Below are 16,255 nucleotides of genomic sequence, written 5' to 3'. Positions count from 1 at the left end.
AGGATTTAACATGGCGCTGTCTCTTTCCTCAGATTTGCAGTCATGTATGATATGTGTGGCACGACGCATCACTGCAGTAGAGCGGACAGAGAGGTTTAGCACTCGTCATGAACTGTCTGGTAAGTGTTTGCTGTATGACATGTAATGGAGACACCTGAGAATTTAAAAAATAATAATAATAAAAATTAAGTACATTTGGGGGAAAAATGCATTTTAACCAGCTACAGCGACAAGGCTTATATTATTTTTCATACTGTGAGTTTCTCTGTGTTTGTCTGTGTGTCATCGTGGAACACATACTGGAGCAAGACGTAACACAAAGCCCGCTCGGACACTTTTGCAGCTCTTGTTTGTGCAATAGCATTGCAGTCACGCACGGTATACTCGCAAAGCTTGTGTGTAGCTAAAAATAAAGCATAGTTGTTATTGTTTTTCACATAGTGAGTCTGTCTCTGTGCGAGTGTAATTTTGGCTAAATTTGGCTTTGGAGACCCAGACTGCAGCAGGAATTACCACAATCTCTGAATATGTCTGTCTGTGGACAGATTTAGTCAACAGGAGACTGTCACAGCCGTAAAACAGACACACACTCTACTGCTTCAGTTAGTTGACATCAAAGTGATTGTGATCTGATGACATCTTATTTAATGTTTTTTGGTTTGGGTTCTGTTTTTTTGTTGCTTTTGTGTTGTTTCATTTTTTTAAAATAGAAGTATATTGAAGCTCTACAGCAAACAGGAATTACAAAAGTTTTTGTGTGTGTGTGTCATGCACTATTCTTTCATGATTTCTGGCAATATAAGGCACGTGAAGAATTGGTCAGTTCAAGCTTTACGGTGCTAGAAACATCCATGGATTTGGATTTCCTTGGATTTGATAGCAACAAACAGTTGCTGCAGATGTGTCAGCTGCACATCAATGTTGTGACTCTCCTGTTTCACCACATCCCAAAGATGCTCCGTTGGGCTGAGATCTGGGGACTGTGAAGGCCATATGAGTACAGTGACCTTCTTGTCATGTTCAAGAAACCACTTTGGGATGATTTGAACTTTGTGACATGGCACATGCTGGAAGCAGCCATCAGAATAGGGGTACGCTGTGGTCATAAAAGGATAGACTATTTCAGGCCATTCTCTGTAAACTCTAGAGATAGTTGTGTGGGAAAATCCCAGTAAAACATCAGTTTCTAAATTACTCAGACCAGGCCATCTAGCACCCACAACCATGTTGCATTCAGAGTCACTCAATCGACCTTTCTTCTCCATTCTGATGCTTGGTTTGAACTTCAGCAAGTTGTTTTGACCATATCCAAATGTCTAACGAGTTTACATGGACAATGCAATGAGTTCATTGTGACTGGCTGTTTAGCTGTACAATACAGTGTCCGTGTTTTGTTAAGCACAGCAGCTGTGCATAACACAATTATTTTAAATTTAATGAATATTATAAATTATGTAGGTGGTGCTACAGAATAAATCCACCCATGTCACAAATATGAACAGTTAGGCAGTGTTATTTAGAAATGTCTGTATTATATACACATGGACTAAACCGAAAGCTTCTTTCTCCTCAACACCACCAGCTCACTTGGGATTTTCTGTTGTAGGTAAACTGATTGAAATTGAACAGCAGAACTCTCTTCACACGACCATGCGCCCAGGGTGGGAAGACCTGGTTAGACGCTGCTTGCAGATGTTCATCCATCGAAGTGAGGGACAGCCGTGGTCCTTCAAACGCCACTACCAAGATGGTATGCATTTCTGATTCTCCATTACTATATATGTGTGCAGTAACATCTTTTGTTTGGTTGCTCTTAGGCATGTCATCTTATTACAATCTTTGTTTTGTAGGTTAAGGCTCCTTGTACATAAATAAGAGGGTAACAACACTAATAACAATCTTACTCTAGCAAAAGACATGAGCTATGTAGCTAAACTTTCTGGGGTGTATAGTTATTGACCATGCAGGGTGCCTTGGTTATAGTAAACAGTGAATGATCTCTATGCTGACTTTATAATATTAAAGGTCTTGCTGAAGAGGGGACTGTATGGCAGCTGGTTTATTACCTATGGATGTTTTAATATTCGTAGTATGTTTAGTTTTTTTTGTCAGCTATTTTGGAGGAGTGACATTATTTTCTCTCTTCTTTTTTCTTGCTCCAGCTTTCCATAATGGCCATGCGGAGACACCTCTTTACCGGTTCTCACTCTCAGATGGAACCCCTGTCACAGCTCAAACAAGAAGTGACCTCTGCAGGAATCCCAGCACAAATGAACCACACTCTTTCCTCTCCACACACCTGCTGCAAAGGTGCAAATTGTCTAATGAACAATATGATTTCATCATGTTTCATTCCTTTCTACAGCTTAATCGTTGTTCTGTTTTCATTTGTATTTTTGTAGGGAGCATAATGGTTATCGGGGGAACCGTGGTGGTGGCATGAGGCCTCAGACCATGGGTATGAACAACCCCAACCAACAGATGAACATGGGTCCAGGAGGTGGGATGGCCATGAACAGGGGCTACGGTATGACTGAGCAGGGCAACGTGCCACAAAGAGGAGTGCCGCCGTACGCTGGGGGCAACCGGATGAATCCGATGAATCAAATGAGTCCCATGCATCATTCTATGCATCAAATCAATTCCATGCATCAGATGAACAACATGGGTCATATGAATCAGATGAACTCCATACATCCAATAAATTCCCCCATGAACTCAATGAACCAAATGGGGTCCATGAATCAGATGGGCCATCATGGTATGCATCAGCAGCAACAACAGCAGCACCAGCATCAGCAGATGGCCCCGTTCCATGGACCTGGAGGTGGACCTGCAGGTGCAGGGTATGGGATGGGAATGACAAGCCCTCCCCAAGCCAGTCCAGGGATAAATTGTCCTCCGCACAACGTCGTGGGTTCCCCCAGAGTCCGAGGTAGCCCCTTCTCTCCCGGAGGTATGAGCCAACTATTCTGAAACGGCCGAATTTAAAACAAAATTGAATATAGTGGTATGAAAAAATATTTTTGTTGTTGTTGTTTTGTTTTTTGTATATTTCTCACACTTGCATGTTTTAAATTAATTATTTAAAAGTAAAATTGAAAAATCAGACAAGGATAACAACACTAAATACAAAATGCAGTTTTTAAATAATGATTTCATTCATTAAAATTCAGTAAAATTGACCCAACCCTTCCTAGCCCCATGTGAAAAGTAATATTCTCCATAAATCATGAATTAACGGCGATAAACCACATTTTTTGGAAAGCTGTGTTCAGTTTCACCAGCCACACCCAGGCCTGATTACTGCCAGACCTGTTGAGTCAAGAAGTTGCTTATATAGAATGTGCCTAACAAAGTGAAACAGGCTAAAAGATTGCAAAAAGCAACACACCATGAACTGTAGGCCTCACTTGCTTCGGTTTTTAGGTTTACTTCGTTTTTCATATAGGGCCAGGAAAGAAGAAATCGGCTTGTTAACTGTACTTTAGTTATAAATAGTTAAAACTTTCTTTTTTATTTGGTGTGTGTTCAGTAGATTTACTCTGGTTGTGTCCTTTGTAGGTATGAACTCTCCCATGAGCTCCACTCATGCCGGTAACTCAGGAGGTGGAGGAGGAGCTACCACCTTCTCCAGCAACTCATTGAATGCCCTTCAAGCCATTAGTGAGGGAGTGGGCAATCCAATGCCTTCCCCACTCACTTCTCCTCCTCCTCACAAGCCCGACAGCTCCCCAAGCATCAACTCTACCAATCAAGCAGCAGGGGGACCCTGTAAAACTTCCCTCCCAGCCTACTCGGACTCCAGGAGCCCAGGAAGCTCACTGGGGACTGGTGGAGAGCAGCAATCTCAGCAGCACCCACACACCCCCACCAGTGAGGGCCCTCCTGACAAGCCAGACAGTCAGGCCAGCAGAGAGGCAAGTCTGGGTGTGGGAGAAACCAACAGACGGGTTCCCGACACAAAGTGCCACCAGAAGCTTTTGCAGCTCCTCACCTCTCCTACAGATGAGCTCCACACAGCAAGCTCCGGGCCCAGCTCCACACCTGAGAGTAAAGATGCAACAGCTGGTGTCACCAGTCCCCCCTCCTCTACGGGAGTGTCATCCTCTACAAGCGGCAATCATGCTGCTGTTTCCTCCTCTGGTAGCACAGGAAATGTAAATAACCAGTCACTGCAGGAAAAACACAAGATTCTCCACAAGCTCCTGCAGAATGGGAATACTCCTGATGAAGTGGCTCGCATCACAGCTGAGGCCACAGGAAAAAGCAGCTTGGATTCTGGGGCACCAGAGCCAGGGCCTGCCACCAGTGGAGTGGTTAGGGGGTCAGAATCAAAGCAGGAGCAGCAGAGCCCTAAGAAGGAGAAGCCCAATGCCCTCCTTCACTACCTCCTCAATAAGGATGACTCTAAAGAAGTGGGGGAGATAAAACCAAAGGATCTGGATGGGAAAGGTGCTCAGGGGCCAGGGGTCACCAGCTCTGATCACCATAGCATAGAAAGCAAGGTCAAGTTAGAGCCAGCTGATGAGGTAGGCTCAAAATCTCTCTTGCATGCATGTTCTCAAATACATCATCTTCTCAGACATCGTTTCTGATCCTTCCTGTTTTGTTTTGTTTTGTTTTTTTGTTTTTTTTCATGGTTCAGACCCTGGAGACCATTCTAGGTGTTCCCAGGAACAACCCCGGCTTCTTCCCTGACTCAGATCCCAGAGCTGGGAAGGAAACTGGAAACAAACAGGGAAATATTCCAGACAGTTTACATGGTACGTCAGTCAGTATAATCAAGTGCATCATGTGATTTGACTCAAGTGCTGAGCAGTAATACACAGAAGAGTGTGAAGGGACCTTAAACCTGGTTTTGTATTTGTTTCAGATGGAGAGAGAGCCCCCATTCTTCCAAGTCCGCGTGTTGCCTATCAAAGAGCCTTGTCCTTGGATTCCAAACCCATGAGTGGAGAGGGAGGAATGGGAGGCAGTCTGGCTACAAGAAGAAATATTTCCTCTTCCACAGTGGTCAAACAAGAGAACATGGACGCTCCAATCCGAGGAGCTGTGCCTAATGGCTATCCTGCAGGCATGAGTGTGTGTCCACCAAGAGGCAATCCTACAAGTAACTTAAGCACTTACTTCGTAAAATATCTAATATCTCCAAGTTTTCTCTTTATACCTGTTCAACAGAATAAACTGCATGAGAAATTTTTTTTGAGTTTTACTTACTTTAACATTTTTAGTTACAGCCACCACCTTTAGCACACAGAAGCTACTCCCTTGACTGACAACACCCAGTAATGAAACACTCTGTATATTTTCCTGTTATTCAGGAGGCATGGGCAGAGGCATGGGTATTCCTCAGCGCCCTCCCATGGCAGGGCCAGGGGAATGGGGGATGCAGAGATCCAGCGGCAGCCCTGTAGCTGGACCAGGACACCCTGGCATGGGTCGCTCTGGTCCACTGGGAGGACCCTTAATAAACCGCTCCATCAGTGCACCGGGAAACACCAGATCTATGCTGCAGCAGCAGCTCATGGATATGGGTATGTCACATGTCTCTGTTGTAGACTGAACCTAAAAAAAAAATGCCCTTAATTTGTGTGCAACATACTAACATGACTATTTAAAAGCTTTCTGTTAAGTGCATTGTGAACCATACATGCATTTCTATCATGTCTCTAGGTAACAGTGATGCTAATGTAGGCATGAGACCTTTTTCTGGACACGGTCCCCCACCTCAGTCGCCCTCCTGGCCTGACTCTGCCATGGGAATGGAGAGACCACAGAATAACATAAACAGGTGAACCTTCAGCACCAATCCCACATTTATCTTCTCTTGTATTAGATGTCGAGCTGAACTCAGCAGCTAACATTATTAGACTCTGAAGGTGACATTTTGAAAACTTGTTCGTTATGGTTTTTTTGGTTTGGTGTTTAGGGACCCATTTGCACACCCCCTGGAAGAACTGTTGGGGCCTCTGCCCAATAGTGAAGGGCCAAGTGATGAACTTGTAGACCAGTTGGACTCTCTGCTCAAGGCTGCTGATGTCAGTACTCTTCAGGAGATAGACCGAGCTCTAGGCATCCCTGAAATCGTAGGCCAGGTAGGAGACACACTTAAGTCATAACTTCACTAGTGCCATTGTTAGAACCACTTTTGGCTTAACATGCACAGGAATTCTAGTAAAGTTTAGTCCACTAACAAACCAACATCTCTGTACGCCAGGCCCAGGGACCTGATGGCCTTCAGCACAGCCAAGATCAAAGCCAGGGTCCATGCCCACCACCATCGGGGCCATTCCCAGGGCCTGATACCTCCTTAGGCATGGACCAAAAACCCATGTATGGCCAAGGCTACCCAGGCCCCCCCTCGATGGGCATGCAGCCTGGATATGGTGGCAATGCAATGCAAGGCCAGTCTCCTGGAACCTTCAGTCCCATGATGAATCAGATGGGGCAGCCAGGGGGTTTTCCTGGCATGGGGGGTATAGGCAACCCCCGCGCAAACATGCCAAGACCTCGCATGATGACTGCCAACAAGCCTCTGAGACTTCAACTACAGCAGAGACTACAAGGACAACAGGTAATCTCTCTATGACACACTTTTTTAAAGGTAGTCTTCCAGGCTTCCAACTTGTTTCTTTGAAATCTGTCTTCTTGTATGTTTGTTAAATATGGATGTGAAAAAATAGTATAAAGGAATAACAAGGTGTATTTATCTCATCTCACCCGGCAGTTTATGAACCAGGCACGACAAGCTGTAAAGATGGAAAGTACCCCTGGAGGAAACCCTGTCATACGCACAGGCATGCAACCTGGCATGGGTGGACAGGTATGTAGACAGTACTTCATCTGTAATGTAGCGTGCGTTCACTCGACACGGCAGCAAAGCTCCAACTTACCTATTTAACACTGAGCATTGTTGTTCTCTGCAGCCGGGTTTCCTGAGTGCCCAGGTGTTAGCTCAGCGCAGAGAGTTGCAGTTAAGAAGGCAGCGGATGATGATGATGATGCAGCAGCAGCAGCAAGGTCAGGGGGCAGCAGGTACCTTCAGCCCTCCTCCTAATGTCACAGCACCAACAGGCATGGATAATCCAATGGGCCCCCCCCCCATGAACCAGCCTGGACAGCAGGCTTTCAACTATGGAGGCAACTACGGTGAGTTGGCTGAGATAGAGCCAGCTGTCAGTATCCTTTGTCATATCCTCCTGAAGTTTCACACTCAACAACTGTTGCACTATTTGCAGGGATGAACCAGCAGGGGGACCCAGCCTTCATGACTCCAGGTTGCAGCCCACCAGGAAATATAATGCCAGGAAGAATGGGAGGCCCACCACAGAATGCAATGATGCCAGGAATGCAGGGAAATCCACAGGGAGGGCACTCGTACCCATCTGGAGACTTGAAAGGATGGCCGCAGGGTGGAATGCCACGTAACATGTATGCTGCATCATGCTTCCTTTAGTCATCAGTTGTTTAAGTGTTACTTAACAGAAACGTTCCTAAGCACTTCTCAAAATCAAGTTACAGAGGTAATTTACTTTTCATTTTTCTCCTTGTCTAGGTCCTATCCTCAACAGTTCCCCCAGCAGGGCAATCAGGGCCAGTTTGGACCCATGATGATTAACAACTCTATGGGGGGACCCGGGTCGGTCAGCGGGGCTGGTGCAGGACAGATGGCTCAAATGCCAGGACAGATGCAGGGTCAAATGGGAATGAACTCCATGGGGATGGGCCGAATGCCAATGGGACCTGACCAGGTGGATAATTTTAGGGTCTTACATGTGTTTCAGCTGCTGCTCGGAGGATTTCCGTTTGTAACTGTCTGTCTGCTTTGTGTGTTTTTTGCAGAAGTATTGCTGAGGACCTGTGGCTCATGACAGAATCTGGACCTTTCAGCTGTGGCAGATTTAGCTGAACAAGGAGAGGAACTGGACGCAGACGCACACACATATTCACCACACACACAGTAGAGTTCCCCCAGCATAAATTTTGACACAAAGAACTCAGCACAACATGCTGCTCGCCCTAGAGGGTGTGGGCTGAAAGGACAAATGATTTGTGCTAGGTTTCATCCGCACACATGTATACAGAAATCCGATACGGCTGTGTGTTTGCACGTGCGTTTGTGTGTGACCTGAAGCTGTCAGGCAGTATTCAGCGTCACAGCCAGACTGCAGAACAGGACTACGGTACAACTGGCTGTGGCTGCACTTTACCACAAGGCTTCTGTTTCGGGGGGTGAGAGATTGATGCAATATTTCTTCATTACAGCCTTACTAGAGATTCAATGCCTTCACAACAATGTTTTGTTTTTTTTTCTTCCTTATCCTTTGGATGCGCCTCATTCTAAAGTCATTGGAAGCTATAAGCACACAGTTTACTATGTTATGCAGATTGGAGCAATAACTCTTGCCTTTATGCTTTAGACTGTACCTGAGCATCATAATCCCTGTTATAAGCAAACAAATGGTACTGCAGTATTAGATGTCTCAAATGTTCTCTGTGAATATGAATTGTAAATATTCTACAATATATTATCAAACATGCTTTTTAAAGGCCCGTTCTTGCACAAAGTATGAGACCTGGTTGTATTTTTGTGTCCCATAGGTCAATGCTGATCTGATTTCCTTTTTTTTTTTTGTTTTTTTTTGTTTTCATTTACAGAATGCTTTTTAATTTTGGAAACAAAACAATAAGGTTATGTATTACGTTTTTTAGGCACTTTTTAACTTGCGACGAGTATCTGATGCGTTGAAGGTTTGAGCTTTGACGTCATCAGCAGTGTTCCCCCCTCCCAGGAGCAGCAGCAGCTCTGTCAGTCCAGCTTTTTTTTATTTTTTATTATTATTATTATTATTCACACGATGTTCTGTTTCGACTGTTATCAGCTTGCTGAATCTACCTTTTCAACATGCGCAATCCAAAGATGTTTTTCCACATGTATAGTTTCTGAGGTTTCTGGTGTACATTTTTTACATTGTGTTATATTATTCTGATGGTAAATGGGTACATATCATTGGATCTGTAAAAGCTTTGGGTGGTTATGGACATGAGATGGATTGTTCCACAGTGGGAAAGTGAGGTGCAGTGGGGAGAGGACTGGAAAAAAAAAAAACACGCATGTTTTGTTGTGATGTAGAAAAAAAACAAAACAAAAAAAAACATCCACTTTAAGACATATCAATATCTCATCTATTTTTCAGGAAACAACTTCATCTTATGTCCAGACTTTGTTACTTCAGGAGAAAAAGAAATAAAAAATAAAAAAAATATCTTGAAGTTTGAATGAAGTGCAAAAAAGAGGCAGGAGATCATTTGGTTTGTTTTTCTTTCTTTGGAGGTAAGATAAGCTGTTATTTTACAGGATGTATATTACAGATTTTTTTTTTTTTTTCTCTGATGTTGATATTGATATAAAATACAAATTTCTATTTAAACACTCCTGGCTCTGGCTCTCCAATTATTTACTGTTCATAAGCTGTGATGCCTGTGTGCAGTTCTCTACACGTCAGTAAATATCAGCGGGTGCGCTGCGTTGTCAGAATGATTAGTTTGATCGTACAAAATGGATGCGAGGAGGAGGGGCGCTTCTGCTGTCAAGTTACTGAAAATAAGACGTGAAGGATTTGGTGTTCTGTTAGGCTTTTCTTGTATTTTCAGTATCACACTCTAGTCAACCTGGAAACGGTTTCCACTTTCAGGGCATAAAGAAATAAAGTTTGTGGGCTTATTTTCTTTCTTAAATACTTAAGCTATGTGACATAAAGAAGAACAATAATGATAAAAGAAAACTTCCAATTACAAAACAATACCATATTTTAGAAATGAGACAATGAAAGTAAATGGATTCCTGAATAAGTATTGCATTGCACAGCAAAATATTTTACACTGAGAGGGCTTCTGTAAAGAAAATCAATCTTTTTAAAAGAACGATGCAGTTTAACATAGTTCTAACGCAAAATGTTAAACTCGTGACTCGTATAGACTGACTCTTTGCAAATTTATCAACATTCAGTTATTAATGTGCAATCTGCATAAAGCAAAAATACTTAATGTTTATAACAAAGTATCAGTTTGTAGTTTCTGTGAAATGCTTTGGTGTAAAAGAGAATGGTTTTGGTTGAAGGAGCTGATCGATCTCTGGATGGTCGAGTAGGTCATCACAACTTTGTCAAGTACTTCTGACCGGACAGGAAGTGTGGAAACAGTGATATTTACATATGAAATCGCACTCCCTGCTTTGCTCGCTGAATTCTGCTGTTTAAAATAATGCATCCCAAAGTTCCTTTGTTACAGCAAGTTAAATTAAATTTTGTTTATCAAAGGGTGTAAATAAGTACAATCATGTGTAACTCGACAAAACAAAGAGAAATGTGACCAAAGAAAGGAGTTAATGGGGTCAAAACTAATCTGAAATCAAAGTCCAAACAAAGAAAGTAAAATAAGTACACAAATGATTGACACTGATCAGTCTGACAAGAAGAAACAACAAAGCTCTGCTGCAGAAGTGCATACGGAGTTTGTAAAGTGTGCACATGCTAGCTATATATATATATATATATATATATATATATATATATATACACACACACACACACACACACACACACACACACACACACACAGGGGCAAAAAAGTATTTAGTCAGCCACCGATTGTGCAAGTTGCCCCACCTAAAATGATGACAGAGGTCAGTAATTTGCACCAGAGGTACACTTCAACTGTGAGAGACAGAATGTGAAAAAAAAAAATTCCATGAATCCACATGGTAGGATTTGTAAAGAATTTATTCGTAAATCAGGGTGGAAAATAAGTATTTGGTCAATAACAAAAATACAACTCAATACTTTGTAACATAACCTTTGTTGGCAATAACAGAGGTCAAACGTTTACTATAGGTCTTTACCAGGTTTGCACACACAGTAGCTGGTATTTTGGCCCATTCCTCCATGCAGATCTTCTCGAGAGCAGTGATGTTTTGGGGCTGTCGCCGAGCAACACGGACTTTCAACTCCCGCCACAGATTTTCTATGGGGTTGAGGTCTGGGGACTGGCTAGGCCACTCCAGGACTTTCAAATGCTTCTTACGGAGCCACTCCTTTGTTGCCCGGGCGGTGTGTTTTGGATCATTGTCATGTTGGAAGACCCAGCCTCGTTTCATCTTCAAAGTTCTCACTGATGGAAGGAGGTTTTGGCTCAAAATCTCACGATACATGGCCCCATTCATTCTGTCCTTAACACGGATCAGTCGTCCTGTCCCCTTGGCAGAAAAACAGCCCCATAGCATGATGTTTCCACCCCCATGCTTCACAGTAGGTATGGTGTTCTTGGGATGCAACTCAGTATTCTTCTTCCTCCAAACACGACGAGTTGAGTTTATACCAAAAAGTTCTACTTTGGTTTCATCTGACCACATGACATTCTCCCAATCCTCTGCTGTATCATCCATGTGCTCTCTGGCAAACTTCAGACGGGCCTGGACATGCACTGGCTTCAGCAGCAGAACACGTCTGGCACTGCGGGATTTGATTCCCTGCCGTTGTAGTGTGTTACTGATGGTGACCTTTGTTACTTTGGTCCCAGCTCTCTGCAGGTCATTCACCAGGTCCCCCCGTGTGGTTCTGGGATCTTTGCTCACCGTTCTCATGATCAGTTTGACCCCACGGGATGAGATCTTGCGTGGAGCCCCAGATCGAGGGAGATTATCAGTGGTCTTGTATGTCTTCCATTTTCTGATGATTGCTCCCACAGTTGATTTTTTCACACCAAGCTGCTTGCCTATTGTAGATTCACTCTTCCCAGTCTGGTGCAGGTCTACAATACTTTTCCTGGTGTCCTTCGAAAGCTCTTTGGTCTTGGCCATGGCGGAGTTTGGAGTCTGACTGTTTGAGGCTGTGGACAGGTGTCTTTTATACAGATGATGAGTTCAAACAGGTGCCATTCATACAGGTAACGAGTGGGGGACAGAAAAGCTTCTTACAGAAGACGTTACAGGTCTGTGAGAGCCAGAGATTTTCCTTGTTTGAGGTGACCAAATACTTATTTTCCACCCTGATTTACGAATAAATTCTTTACAAATCCTACCATGTGGATTCATGGATTTTTTTTTCACATTCTGTCTCTCACAGTTGAAGTGTACCTCTGGTGCAAATTACTGACCTCTGTCATCATTTTAAGTGGGGGAACTTGCACAATCGGTGGCTGACTAAATAATTTTTTGCCCCACTGTATATATATATATATATATATACAGTGGGGCAAAAAATTATTTAGTCATAATTATTTATTATTTAGTTATATATATATATATATATATATATATATGTAGAAATGAAATGCCTGCTTTTTCTTTGGGTCTAAAAGTTGTTTTTGAATCAAAACACCTGGGAGGTTTAGATGGGAGATGACTCTTTGGTTAAATTGTTATCATCTTGTCCACAACTGAAACATTAAGACACTAAGCCACAGGAAAATACTGCTATATTTAAAGTATTACTGAAAAGAAACCAGTAACTGGAGTGTAAGTGGAAAACGGCCTGTAATTTCGCCTTATCTGCAGTAACTGAGCAAAACGTTTCATTTCTGCTAATGCACTGTAATATGTTCATAAACAAAGTAAGAGTGAGTAGTTCTGATCTGCATCCTTATATTTTATTACTGATTCTTGCAAGACTTGGTGATCCTTTGTTTTTGATTCTATAATTAGTCATGTTTACATGTTTTCAATTAAAGATCACAGGTGTGGAATCAGTTGAGCAGTAAGTCAAAAGCAAAGGTATAATGGAAAAGGGCAACAATCGAGTAAAGTTCATTTATCGCAGTACAGTAAGCTCCTTCGTCTCTAAAAACACGCCATACTGTGTAAATGTGATATGTGTTAAGATTGCCACACGATGGCGCTGTTGTCTTCCTCTATCATCCTTGACACACGTACACAGCGGATAATCAAGACTTGCAATGTTTTTCATGCTCGCCAGAGGACAATAGAGTGGGGGAGTTGGAGGCAGGGGTTTGATGATGATTTATGTTTATTGACTCTGGGATTAAAATGATCATTGTTATTAAGACTGAGGCCAAAATCCTCGACACAGTCCCGACTGGATTTAACTGTAATTAAAAAAAAAAGTACAAACTTCTTATAGAGGCTGCCCGGCCCAGAGATAATGTTACATATGTTTAACAGTTTAACTGCTCAGTAATATCATAAATGATGAAAAAAGTGTTAAATAAGTCCACTCGTGGAAGCTTCTCCTAGAACTAAAACAGTGTAGTTGTTTTTCCCCCTTGTTTTCTTTCCTCTTTTAAGTATATATAGCAAACTTATGGCATACGACTGTACTGTGGGAATCTCTATCCGACAAACTCTCTGTCTCTCCCTCTCTCTCTCTCTCTCTCTCTCTCTCGGTGTTGGCGTGTTTCCCGGCCCATCTGCGGCCTGGCCTGTGGATTACTGTTTGTTAATGTTTCAATCAGCTGTGTGTTGAGGAATGTGGAGCTATTTAACCTGAACTTCCCCAGGTGTGCCGAGGCGCCGCTCAGTCTGGGCCCCGCCGCCCTCCCCTGCCCTTGGCACAAAGCTATCACACAAACACAATCACACACTGGCCACGCCGGGGCTGCAGCTGTGCGCATCGCACCGCAGGGAAATGGGAAAAACATTGCACCAGGGAGACAGAATAAATCTTATAACGAATCGCCTCGCCAAAGCCATTTAACTCCTTCGGTGCCGGCAGATTTTTATTTTTTCGACTGCTGATTTACACGAGAACATATTGAAACACCATATTTAAATGGATGTTTTATGTAGTGAAGAAAAGCCTTTTGTTTTTATTTGATTTTATTTGCTGATCAATGGGCTTATCTTTGCCACAGAATTCGACAGATGTTGGGGGAATAAATGAAAACCTTCGACAGAACATGTGTCACTAATGCGTGGTTTTAATTTAAAGTTTATGTCAAGACCGTATCTGTAAGGATATTTAAATGTGTAGATTTAACGTGTGACTTCCTCTTGTAATGTGATACTTTAATGGCTTTTAGTGAGTCAAATTACCAATTAAACTGGCTGTGAACCAGTAGGTTTACCACCAGCTTTGGTTTTTAACTTTACTTGAAAGTAGGTGTAGCACTTTTCTGTGACAAATAGTTTACGCTCTCCTAAATAAGAATATATGAGTGTACTTGTGTGATTTATTGGAATCCTAATAAGGCTTTAAAGGTCATCATAGCGTAATCACCATGCAGTGTTATTTTTCACAGTTACAGCTCCCAGCAACGAAACCTCCCCAGGTATAGCACGTGAGTCAGATACCTTCTCACTCCCGCACACAGACACAGTGACACAGAGGGATCTTGTTCAAAAATAATGATCTTGTTTTAATAAAAACACCAAATAATGTACATTGTAAGAAAACAATATCTTCACATATTGTGGCATTGTAATATACAATACAGTTTGTCGCTCAGGAATCTGAGAAATTAACTTTTTTTTCTTTTTAAATCTTTTACAAAAAATGTTGAATCCTCTACATGGTTTACACAAAATACAAAGAGCAGTAACAGAAACGTTAGCTTTCTTTAGAAACTCTGCAAGCAACGGGCGATGCCGGTTGCGCTGAACTTCTCTTGGTCCCCTGGCTAACCCAGTCTATATCTGGACACTCTCTGTTCATCTTCCTCTCGTCCCGTGACCCTCTTATAAATCGAGAACCGTTAAGCGACAAAAGAGAGGCTCGTCGCCGCAGAATGTCCACACAACTTGTTATCTAACACTGGGAGTACGAAACGTCCATACACAGTTCACGGTTGTAATTCTTGATGCGGTTCGAGAAGTCACATTAAGTAGCCTTGTTCATCCCCTCGCTGTGGTTGATGTGATGTGATGGGGCGATGCTCCAAGAGCTCTTAACGACACATGATCCTGTCATCTGAGCATCCGTTCTGCTGGAAGAAGAAAGTAGGTTGATTAGTACAACGCAGGTATATATACATAAATATATATTTTTTTAGCAAAGCACACGAGTTGTTATCCATGCGCAAATTGAGTTTTTACGCACGGGCTTGCAAACTTTACGCACGCGCACCGACACTTATATACATGTTTTTATCTGAATGCATGCAGCTCTGTTTGGACTATTGCCCATTCCCTGATTCATTCAGTATGAGTGGCGAGAAATTTACCTCCACTGAGATGCTGGCGAGCTCCGCGTTCAGGGTGGTAAGCGGCGTGCGGGGCACGCTGCTGACGGTGTGCTGGCGGCTCTTCTCCGGCTCGTCCAGTTCGACCTGCAGGTCCCAGATGTAGTCAATGACGTGCTGCAAGATCTCCACTTTGCTAGCCTTCTTGTTTGTGGGCAGAGTGGGCACGAGCTCCTTCAGTTTGCTGTAGCAGCTGTTCATGTCCTGGAGGAATACGCTCATCTGCTCGTCCAGCAGCGGGATCTTGCACTTGGAGATGGTCAGACTCTGATCGGACAGGCAGCGCACCACGTCCTCGCCTTTGCTCTTCAGGGCACAGGTAGATCCGACAACCTTCATCTTGATTAGTGTAGCTTCCAAAAATGAAGAGAAAGAAGAGTTATTGGGTTGGTCTCCTTTTTCAGGACTGATAGCAACGCAATGTTGACAGTTCGCAACATCCACATGGGCAAACCTCCCCGGCCTTATAAGAAAGTAGACGCCAGGGGCGGAGCCGAATCGTCCGGTTTGAAGGAGGACGGCCAATGGGACAGCTGCGTTTGTATTGATGGGGGCGGTTCAAAACTTCTCTCTCAGCCAGTGACAGCGCTCGGCTGGTTATCGGGATTTACAATCTGTTTGAGGGATGGCGTTACAAATGGAAACAAATGTGTGTCTTTTATGGGTAATATGTGGGAATCCAGCTGTCCACGGCTTGGGGACTCTGCAGGTGTAGATTGCCTGGGGACAGTCAAAGGGTGGTGAATGGTTGGGTATGCGCTGTGAGAATGCGTGTGGGACGGGATGAATGGAATGAATGGCTAATGATAATTGGGCTACCACAGTGCCTTTTCACAATTGTTGATGCCACTGCAGATGTGGATGACAATAGTACAGTAAAAGTTTAAAGAACTTATTTGGGAAGGAGTTCTGGGAAGGAGTAACCTTTTCTAAAAGTGTATTAGGGTTTCATTTTTTCTTTTAGATTTACGTGATTTGCGTGGAATGCAGCGTCTGAACAGTTAAGCGGTTTATTCAATTTTCTCGATCATTTGCTTATTACTATTCGATGTCACAGTGT

General features: G+C 43.1%; 2 protein-coding genes across 3 annotated transcripts in view; one reads left to right on the top strand and one right to left on the bottom strand.

Moving 5' to 3' along the window:
- Positions 1–9,466, top strand: part of ncoa3 (nuclear receptor coactivator 3) — a 35,802-nt gene extending 26,336 nt beyond the window's left edge. The window contains exons 8-23 of the mRNA XM_086291558.1: positions 33–119; positions 1,607–1,750; positions 2,163–2,310; positions 2,403–2,956; positions 3,565–4,532; positions 4,649–4,766; positions 4,877–5,113; positions 5,325–5,537; positions 5,677–5,794; positions 5,933–6,098; positions 6,221–6,577; positions 6,731–6,826; positions 6,930–7,152; positions 7,242–7,434; positions 7,559–7,754; positions 7,846–9,466. Coding sequence (XP_086147684.1) covers positions 33–119; positions 1,607–1,750; positions 2,163–2,310; positions 2,403–2,956; positions 3,565–4,532; positions 4,649–4,766; positions 4,877–5,113; positions 5,325–5,537; positions 5,677–5,794; positions 5,933–6,098; positions 6,221–6,577; positions 6,731–6,826; positions 6,930–7,152; positions 7,242–7,434; positions 7,559–7,754; positions 7,846–7,857 — 3,830 coding nt within the window. The 3' untranslated portion in view covers positions 7,858–9,466. The remainder of the gene's footprint in view (positions 1–32; positions 120–1,606; positions 1,751–2,162; positions 2,311–2,402; positions 2,957–3,564; positions 4,533–4,648; positions 4,767–4,876; positions 5,114–5,324; positions 5,538–5,676; positions 5,795–5,932; positions 6,099–6,220; positions 6,578–6,730; positions 6,827–6,929; positions 7,153–7,241; positions 7,435–7,558; positions 7,755–7,845) is intronic.
- Positions 9,467–14,347: 4,881 nt separating this feature from the next.
- On the bottom strand, positions 14,348–15,649 carry id1 (inhibitor of DNA binding 1, HLH protein). 2 transcript variants are annotated; one of them, XM_086291554.1, is made up of 2 exons: positions 15,178–15,649; positions 14,348–14,940 (listed from the first exon to the last, which is right to left on the bottom strand). In XM_086291554.1, the coding sequence occupies exons 1-2, from the start codon at positions 15,532–15,534 to the stop codon at positions 14,902–14,904; spliced, it is 396 nt and encodes a 131-aa protein (XP_086147680.1). In that variant the 5' UTR covers positions 15,535–15,649; the 3' UTR covers positions 14,348–14,901. The 2 variants fall into 2 exon arrangements, with proteins under 2 accessions (XP_086147680.1, XP_086147679.1); XM_086291553.1 differs by having other exon boundaries at positions 14,348–14,937; positions 15,178–15,589.
- Between the last annotated feature and the right edge of the window lie 606 nt (positions 15,650–16,255).

This window comes from Aulonocara sp. 'chitande type north' Nkhata Bay, linkage group LG5 (assembly GCF_057382095.1).
Source record: "Aulonocara sp. 'chitande type north' Nkhata Bay isolate Kocher_YH1m ecotype deep benthic linkage group LG5, A_spYH_male_GT1.1, whole genome shotgun sequence".
Classification (NCBI taxonomy): Eukaryota; Metazoa; Chordata; class Actinopteri; order Cichliformes; family Cichlidae; genus Aulonocara; species Aulonocara sp. 'chitande type north' Nkhata Bay.
This window is presented reverse-complemented; position numbering and strand designations above follow the sequence as displayed.

Coding starts and splice junctions, on each gene's coding strand:
- id1 (XM_086291554.1), bottom strand. CDS start 15,534: ATGAAGGTTGTCGGATCTACCTGTGCCCTGAAGAGCAAAGGCGAGGAC. Junction 14,941..15,177: donor TCGCCAGCATCTCAGTGGAG/GTAAATTTCTCG, acceptor TTCTTCTTCCAG/CAGAACGGATGCTCAGATGA.